General features: G+C 43.6%; 1 protein-coding gene across 1 annotated transcript; it reads right to left on the bottom strand.

The window, feature by feature from the left end:
- Positions 1-3365: 3365 nt before the first annotated feature.
- TMEM252 (transmembrane protein 252) lies at positions 3366-9391 on the bottom strand. Its single transcript, XM_082471125.1, has 2 exons — positions 9023-9391; positions 3366-5845 (listed from the first exon to the last, which is right to left on the bottom strand). Exons 1-2 carry the CDS (start codon positions 9298-9300, stop codon positions 5608-5610), a joined length of 516 nt encoding a protein of 171 aa, XP_082327251.1. The 5' UTR covers positions 9301-9391; the 3' UTR covers positions 3366-5607.
- Positions 9392-9888: the final 497 nt, after the last annotated feature.

Here is a 9888-nt window from a genome sequence, read left to right as displayed (position 1 = left end):
TCTTGGGCCCAGCTACGGAAAGAAGCAGCTGCACAGCCACCTATTTTTACGGAGCTTTTTCTCAGCGAGGTTGCAAGAGGGAAGGTCCTCTAGTGGCTCAGGAAACAGCCTGCCTCTGGAACCTGCTTCAGATCACACTGCCAAGGTATGAATTCTGCTTTACATAAAATTCCAGCTTCTCTTGCTGAGCTATACATGCACATCCTCTTGCCTTACCCTCAGGAGAAGTGAAAGACAGGAAGTCACCCTTCTGCACGTAATGTTCTTTGGTTCTTAAAGATAGAGCTTCAGCCACCAGTGTCTCTTAGGAGTAGGTGACTGGAGAGGTCCACGAATGTTGTGGGGACCACAGGAGAGAATCGTGGAAAGGACTGTGGATAGGGTACGGCAGCTGTCAGGCCACTCCTGTGATCAGCTAGGATTGAGGTGTCCACTCACTGCACCACGTGCTTCCAGAACAATGACAAGCACCAGTGTGTATAATGCAGTGATTCCCAGAGAGGGCAGTGCCACTACCCTCCCAGTGAGTGTTGGGAAATGTGTGTGTATGTGTGCCAGGGAGGCGCTTAGTGGGAGGGGACCAAGCATGTGAAATATGCCGCTGTGTGAGCCAGTCCCCTAGATCAAAATGTTGTGTTGCCTCATCTATGATTCTTGAGTTGATTGACTGACCTTGGAAATGGATAGACAGCCATTATTAAAATGAGATCCTTTATCAATCTTACTGATCCAAGGTGCAGCCTACATCTACCGTATTCTTGGCGCAAATAGTGCTGCGTGACGTTGCAGGCTGAAGGGCTTGCACAAGACATGAAGGCTTTCTTCACAGGAAGCTTCAGATTGATGACCAATCCCATGGTGGCACAATGGGCTGACAGTTGGCCACACTGAGCCAGTGTTCTCTGCGGGTAATACAGGCAATGACAGGGTTAATGGCATGTTGACTTCTGATTGGCCAGCGTGGCCAGTGTAAGGCACAGGATTTACCTCGGCAACACGTCCATCAGCCGTGGCCTGTAGCCGGTGTGGGGAATTTGAAATGCACCTGCGGGAACTGGTAGTGATATAACAGGTGACTCCATTTTACTGCTTGATTACCCACCGGCTACTCGCCAAACACGTGGACCCTGATATCCCAGACACCTGCCTTGAAGAGATTTCCATTCCTGAGTGGTGAAAGGGCTGAGAAATCACGCGCCTTTGGAAATGAGGTAACTCCCAGTAAATCAGTCTTTGGCCCTTCAAAAGTTACAAACAGCAAGAGATTATCGGAGGCGGCAGAGCTTAGCGGAATGCCTGCTCCACTCCGACCAGCTGGAGACGTCATCAGTGGATGGTTCCTGCGGCTGACGACCCACTTGGTATGTGCATCAGCCTAAGTTGTCATGTCATGGAGCATAGAATATGGTGGAGGGATGCGGTATAAACCCATGTCTTTATCATCTTCCCATGTCTTTTAGCACCTAGTATGTGCCTTACAAAATAGGTGGACTGGGGAGATACCTCACCAAAGACAGTGTGCTTAAGTAGAATCTTAAAGGATGGATAGGAGTGTGAGTTTTTGAGTGGAGGGGCCAAAACTATACACTCTACATTTCAGATGTGCAAAAGATGCAGCACAGTGTATTCTATAACTGACCTTGTCATGCTCATCTTCTGGGGGGTGGAGGTGGCTCCTTAGATGTGATAAGATTAAAACACTGGAGAATCATCACCTCTGAGAATTTCCCTTGTTGACACATGAGCCCCCCCCAACCCCGCCGTTCACATTTCAGAGGAGGTAGCGGTAAAGACTGCACTTTCTCATAGTCTAAGTGCCCTGCCTGCCATTCACAGAATCATGGTTCTCAATTCATCACCATTAATTTTATCATAAACTTCAGGAGGAAGAGGGGATACAATGTCTGCTTCCCCTGAGTGAATCTTCCAGGGGTGGCCAATGAATTCTCATTAATCACAACAGGACACTTTTTTTTTTTTTTACTTTTCATTTTATATTGTATAGCCAATTAACAACGTCGTGATAGTTTCAGGTGCACAGCAAAGCGACTCCACCATACATATACATGTTTCCATTCTCCCCCAGACTCCCCTCCCATCCAGGCTGCCACATAACATTGAGCAGAGTTCCCTGTGCTATATAGTAAGTCTTTGTTGGTTATCCTTTTTAAATATAGCAGTGTGTACATGTCAATCCCAAACTCCCTAACTATCCCTCCCCTCCACCCTTCCCCCCGGTAACCATAACTTTATTCTCTAAGTCTGTGAGTCCGTTTCTTTTTGTAAATATGTTCATTTGTATCACTTCTTTTTAGATTCCGCAATAAACGATATCATACGATACTTCTCTTTCTCTGTCAGACTTACTTCACTCAGTATGACATCTCTAGGTCCATCCATGTTGCTGCAAATGGCATTATTTCATTCTTTTTTATGGCCGAGTAATATTTCATTGTATATATGTACCACTTCTTCTTTATCCATTCCTTTGTCGATGGACAATTAGGTGGCTTCCATGTCTTGGCTGTTGTAAACAGTGCTGCAATGAACGTTGGGGTGCATGTATCCTTTCGCACCACGTTTTTCTCCGGATATATGCCCAAGAGTGGGATTTCTGGGTCGTATGGTAGTTCTATTTTTAGTTTTTTAAGGAACCTCCATACTCTTCTCCATAGTGGCTGTACCAATTTACATTCCCACCAACCGTGTAAGAGGGTTCCCTTTTCTCCACACCCTCTCCAGCATTTATTGTTTGTGGATTTTCTGATGATGGCCATTTTGACTTGTGTGAGGTGATATCTCATTGTAGTTTTGATTTGCATTTCTCTAATCCTTAGCGATGTTGAACACCTTTTCATGTGCCTCTTGGCCATCTGTATGTCTTCCTTGGAAAAATGTCTATTTAGGTCTTCTCCCCATTATTTTGACTGGGTTGTTTGTTTTGATGATATTAAGCCACATGAGCTGTTTGTAGATTTTGGAGACTAATCCCTTGTCAGTCACATCATTTGCAAATATTTTCTCCCAATCTGTGGGCAACAGGACTCTTTTGTCTGACTCGCCCAGTGGGTTTTAATTGGTAGGCCTCTCAAAGGCAGGATTTGTTGTGGGTAATAACCATGTTTCTGATGCTTGCTTCAGAGTACATTTGTTTTTTAAAAAAAAAAAAAAAGGCAATAAATGCCTATTAGTCGTATTTCTTTATGAAAGGCACATGGCTCATTTTCTGACTCAGTAGTTGATGTTCAATGATGTTAGGCTTTGCAAAAAGATTAACTCATCTGGTTGCTGTGTTCCACATGGAGAATAAAATTTTGACTTACGCTCTATTGATTTCTTTTCTGATACAAAACAGCAAAAAAGGGGAAAGTTTAAGTACAAAATTTATTGCAGGAAAGAGATTAAAACAATTTTCTTATGTAAACCAAAATTACATTTGTCTCACATGACTACCAGTAGTTGGAAAAACCATCTATTACAAATTCAAACTCTGGACGATAGCCCAGTTATAGAGCTTGTTCAGGTCAGTGAATGTGCTCAGACCCCGAGGAAAATTTCAGCATAACCATCTCAGTAGAGGAATAGAAAGAGATGACAAGAGAGAAATAATAAATTGCCTTGCTAATAAATGACCGCCTTCCTGTTGGACAACCATGAGTGACCTTCATGTCCAGTTATGTCAAGGATTCAAATCACAGATGCCCAAAGTCCTGCTTTGTGTAAAGGAACCAGGATTTCCTTTTTTGGCTGCCTGTGTATTTGTCAGGACATGCTTCATCTGAGCACTCAGCAGTAACAGGGAAGAGGAGGCTACGGAGGCCCCATCCCATCTCTACAACCCTTATCCTCTTGAAAGCTCTCCATCCTTCCCACCGCTGTCCAAAGCCCTCCTGTGCCCGTTCACCAAGGCTGTCTGTTATCATTAGGAACCATCTTTCATCATCAGTATAAGAATCAGATGAAAGGAAATTACACCAGGAGGTGAGGGCCAAGCTCCTAGGCAGAAAACCGAGGGCTTATTTACATTTTAAAAGAGAAGCCAGACTGTTAACCCTAAAGCAACCTTTGCTGCCTCTCTTTAAGATAATGCTGCAACCCTGGGGCTCCACTTCCTGTTAGGGCCAACTTCCTCAAGTGGGAGTCAAGTCCAAACTGTTTCCTGGGAAGAGGAAGTAGGACAGGATTAACACAACCTAGCACAAAAGTGGGAAGTCAATATGTCTTCCCATGCCCCTCTAGGAACCTTTCTTCACCCTCCTGGAAATAACTGTATGTTGTTGGAAAGGTTTCTTAACTTCTCAAAGTCTCGATTTATGCATCTGTAAAATGGGAATAACCATAGCACTTATCTCTGAAGGCTATAATGAGGGCTAAATAAAAAGCGTAAAAAGTTCGTAACAGTGCCTGCGATATAAAAGGCATTCCCCAATTGTTAGATATTAATCCCAACATAAAGTCCTCACTTGATTGGGGAGGAAACTGAGGCCCAGAGAGATGAAGGTTCTTGCTCAAGCTCTAAAGCATCAGGCTGCATCTCCTCCCACCATTCTGCCACCTGATTTGTCCTCTTGTATTAAAACTTATAATAAGATATAGTGAAGCTGAAGAGGAATCACTGGGCTTTAAAATAAATGTCCTAAGTCTAAAAAGTGCCTGGATCTGTATCTTGAGACACAAAGAATTTTCTGTTAATGATTAAGATACTACAATATAGTCTCCTTTCTTTCAAATCCTAGAGATTTACAGGGGGGTTCACTGAAATATATGTGTATTTTAAAACTTTTCAAGATTTATGTCCAATTCTGTATTAATACAACCTATGGCTAGTACAGATTCTTTTTTTCCTGAATCTTGTGTATTATGAATTTTTAAGTATTCTCTTTACTCAACTTGAGTCTCTAAGGAATCTTATCATATACGCTTGTACAACCATCCCGTTCTTAAAATACTCATTTAAGATTTTGTACTTGAACCATTTCGAAAGCAAATATTGAAGTCACTTTCCTTTCACATAGAAATAAAATACACATATTTAAAATAAAGTCATTCAAAATAACATTCATGGGTTCCAGAGGCAAATCTCTTACAGTGTGAATTCCTGTGTCACTCTGGTAATATAGTAAATGAGGATAACTTCAAAGCCAGCCAGCAGAACGCACAATTTAAACGATAGTGACCCTTCATTGCCAGCATGCTTTCCCTTTGTGATTATTGGTAATGCAGTACATGAAGGCACGTGGTGTCCAAGCAGCACCCATTCCTCCCTTTTGGGGGTCTAGGTGATGGGAGAGGAGTTGAGAGAGAGCAGAAAAGCTCTCTGTGGAGCAGAGTTCTCACAACACTTTTGCAGTCCAGAAGTTCACCTGGGTTGGGATCCTTTGAAACGTTTGCCTGGTGCCGACCACACCCTGCCAGGGCTCCACTCTCTGCCCTGGCAGGCCAAGCACATGTGCAGAATTGCATTGCTGTCACACGCAGCATCCCCTCTGCAAACTCTCATGTGGGATCACTGATGTGGCTTTTCCTCCCACAGTCCCTGCCTGCGTTTATTATTAGCAGCTGCATCCCATGAGGGTGCGTCATGAGGGCTGGAGAGCTTCCCCTGCTTCAGCACTCTTGGTTTTGCCTTTGAGCATCCTGCAGTGGCGTTGCTGCCTCCACCGTGTCTGCTACAGACTCGTCATAGGATGGTGGGGCCTCTGGGTGGGCATCGCCTTCATCCGCAAATTCGAGGCCCGTCTCTGTATACGGAGGTGGAGGAACACCCAAGCTCTCTTGCTCTGCAGGACAGGCTTGCTTTTCAGCACCAAGACTCTCTTCATAAGCAGGAGGGTAAAAATCTGGCCTGGGGGACAAAATGCCACAAACATACATGTGTTATTTAAGTGGTTCATGCCAAAGAGGCATATGTCTGCCTCTCTCAGATCACATTGTGTGAAGTTAAACTGTTAAGAAACATTGATTTTGAAACAGATGTTCTTCTTCCCTGGCATCACCAGTTTTTTAAAAATGTGCTGCTCTTCCAGCAAAACCCTCTTTATCAGCCGTTGGATGTGAGCCTCTATACTCATATTTTTCCCATTGGGTTATTCCAAACTATTCCCTCTCTCTTACTTGTTGGAACCAGGGACTTTCAGTGTGAGATCCTTATCAGGGGTAGGGGACATGGGGGCCTTGACTGTGGAGCATCTCTCTATCCAGTTATTTAGTTCATTCACGTCTTTGTCCCCATTCACACACATCTTCTACTCGATTGCACTCACTGTCTCAGATCCTCACAACCAACAAAATGGTGAATGAAAACCAGCTCCATGAAGATTCCTGAACTCTATCAGATGCTTCTCTCTTTCCTATCACTCTTTCAATCAGCTAGTCCGCCCCTCCTCCCGCCGCCATACTTATTTCTCAAACTATTTCAACTGACAACTTTATGTAGATTTCAGTAGTAGCCCTTTCCATGCCAACAGGCCAATGGCTAAAGGAGCCATTCATGCCAGAGCTGATGTACTCATTGGTAATCTTGCCCAGTGTTGCTAATTGCTAAATCCTCTGGCTTCTCCATCATGAATGGGATTGGGGGTGGCGTGGAGGTGAAGAAGAGAGAGGGTGAGCTTGATTTAGTCGTGTATTTATAGAGTGAATCGCTCCACTGCCTACAGGGAGTGTGTGTGGTATGTAACCACAACAGAACGGGGACTGCCATTTGTAGCCACAGCTCCATTCCAACGTTACCAGGCCCAAAACCAAAGAGCTGAAGGAGCTATCTACTGTACAGCATACATCTCAGCCTTCACTCAGAATAGCCAAGGCTGTGCCATGGGGCACATGTGTAAAGGCACTGAAGACAGAAAGTTGAGCTGTTCCCTGGAGTGATTTGAGAGGCTCCGGGATGACTGCTGCCTGCCCCCATGTCCCATCCACTTCTCCCAACCCCCAGCCCCCCCACACTGCTTCACATTCCCAGTGTCCTGAATTCCACCATTGCAGACCCCTTTGGGTACCCATTTTGAATGCAAATACTTCTGAGAAATGTAACTTACCATTTACTGACTTACTAGCCATTCTGAGTGGGCTGGGCATCTATTTGATGCAGCAGAAAGAGGCAGTAAAAGGGAAGTGTCGTGATACCATAGTTTCAAGTGTTTCAGCACAGACAGTGCAATATTATGCATGTGTTAGTAAATTAAGCTACATCCTAAAGGCAATCAGTTACTCTTATCAGGAATTCACACTCTGGAGGCAATCATCTAACATTTATACCAAAAAAAAAAAAAAAAAAGAAAGAAAACCATCACTCTAGAAGCATCTTCTACAATCACTTCAGTTATCTTTAATTTTTTATCAAACCCAGAGACCTTGCAGTTAGTATAATAAACATTGGAAATGGGTTTTGGTCATTGTAATTAGTATCTTATTAATTAGCATAATCATGTCAAAAATCAACTGTCATGGATAAAAATCACTTATATTCAAGGTACATGGAGTAGCTAAAATATTGTTTGGCCAAAAAGTTCGTTTGGGGTTTTCCATAAGATGTTACAGAAAAACCTGAACAAACTTTTTGGCCGACCCAGTATCTTAGATGAAGAGAACAAAAGAATTTATGGAGTCTTGCAGACTGTACCTTAAGGATGATGCCTGAGGTTTTATCCCTAAATGATTCCGTGTTCAGCCAAAAATTAGGAGATTCTTGGTTGTCTGATACTTACCATAAGGTTAACTGAAAATTTTTTATTGTGGTAAAGTACATATAACATAAAATTTACCACTTTAGCTATTTTAAGTGTACAGTTCAATGGTATTAAATACATTCACATTGTTTTGCAGCCATCACCATTATCCATCTTCAGAACTTTTTCATCATTCCAGACTGAAACTCTGTACTCATTAAACAGTAACTCTCCATTCCCGCCTCCCCCGGCACCTGGTAACCACTGCTGTACATTCTGTCTATGAATCTGACTGCTCTAGGTACCTCATATAAGTGGAATCATATAATATGTGTCTTTTGGGCTTATTTCTGGCCTATTTCACTTAGTGTAATGTCTTCAAGGTTCATTCATGTTATAGCTGCATCAGTATTCCCTTTCTTTTTAAGGACGAATAATATTCCATCTTTTGTACGTACCGTATTTTGTTTATCCATTCATCCACTGTTGGATATCTGGGTTGTTTCCACCTTTTGGCTATTGTGAAGAATGCTGCTATGAACATTGGTGTACAAATATCTGTTCAAGTCCCTGCCTTCAATGATTTTGTCTATATACCCAGAAGTGGAAGTGCTAGATCAAGTGGTAATTCTATATTTAACGTTTTGAGGATCCTCCATACCACAGAGCAGCTGCACTATTTTGCACTCCCACCAGCAGTGCACAAGTCTTCCAGTTTTTCTACATCCTTGCTAACCTTGTTGTTTTCTGCTTATTTGATAATAGCCATCCTAATGGGTATGAGGTAGTAAGGTTAACCAATTATTACCTCTGGAATATGAGTGCCTTGTCTCAGGGAAATCTTTCATGCAATGTGTGATCCGAACACCTAAGAGTACAGAAAGCTGGGACTTCACTGAGTCCCTGAAGAGATTATAGAGCTGATTTTATGCTTGCTTGCTCATTTGTTGTGTGACAGAATTTGGTCTGGGACTTGCTTTCCTTACAACCTGGTAGCCAGGTTATGAGGAATAACTAACCATCACCTGCCTCTAAGGACAGCTCCCATGATACAACAAAAGAAAATGAGTCTGACCTCTTAAATTGGCTTTGGTGGGTTTTTCAGTGGTGATGGGAGAAGGGTGGTTATTCTCTGGCATAAATTCCCTCTACTTCATAGTTTTCCCCAGAGGCAGCACCATTCTTCCTAATGTCTAATCCCAGAGTAATTCCCTGACAATAAAGCTTCAGTTGTAGACACATAGCCCCATGGGACGTGTAAGTTGCTCCCCAGTGGATTAGAAGTCATTGACCTTTTCCGGAACTCAGCCCCACCTCCGTGCTCCCCAGTCCTCTGGCTTCTCAGCACGTACCTGTCCACTGTGGCCAGGGGCAGGGCCCCCTGAGCACCGTACTGTCTGAACACACGGCTGAACACCCCTTTGCTTTCACTGGCCTGGTGGTAGGTGCTCCAGAAAATTCCACTCAGAAGGATCACAAACCCCAGAGGCAGAAGCAAATAGGCCAGGATCAGGTTCCCCTGGCAGCTGAACAGGGAGCCCGAGGAAATGAAGAAGGCCCCCAGGCAGATCATCAGGAAGCCCGTCAGGAGGGCAAAGGCACAGAGAACTAGACAGGTTCTGTTCTGCATCCCTGCTCCTTTGGAACCCAGCTCCCTGACCCTGCCACTCCCCTGCTTCCCCTGCTCAGAGGGGATGCTCTCATTAGCCAGCTCTCAGCTTTATACGCTCTGGGACCAACTGGCCTTTGGACAATTAAATGAAGCAGGCACTTAGAAGCTATTCATTAACCATTGAAAGTAACTGTAATATCCTTGGATGATTAACCTAAAAACACAGCATTGTGTACTGCAGGAAGGAGTGGCATAGCTCTCTTGCTCTTCTGAGCTGAATGGGACCCTAGGCTGACCCCAGTTATCTGAGGGAAGGTCTCCCTTCCTTTGATTAAAAAGGTCTCTTGATTCCCATCGCAGGTGATTCCAAACTAATGCTAGAGAAATTAGCATTCCTTGCTGACCTCTTTTCTTTGTGGTTTGGCAGGGAGTCCTTTCCTAATTGCTTCTTCCTTTTTCTGTCCTAAAAAGATAATTTTTAAGGCTCTTACCATATTTGTCTTGCTTCTCTCAGTGAATCTCCCTTTATTGCCCTCACATTATAATGTTGGAAAGATTCCAAGAAAAAAGCCCCGGGGGTGAACTCCCTGATTCAAAGAGGAGTGT

The sequence above is a fragment of the Balaenoptera physalus genome, assembly GCF_965194825.1.
Source record: "Balaenoptera physalus genome assembly, chromosome: 7".
NCBI lineage: Eukaryota > Metazoa > Chordata > Mammalia > Artiodactyla > Balaenopteridae > Balaenoptera > Balaenoptera physalus.
The sequence above is the reverse complement of the archived record's forward strand: the minus strand, read 5'-3'. Positions and strand labels throughout refer to the sequence as shown.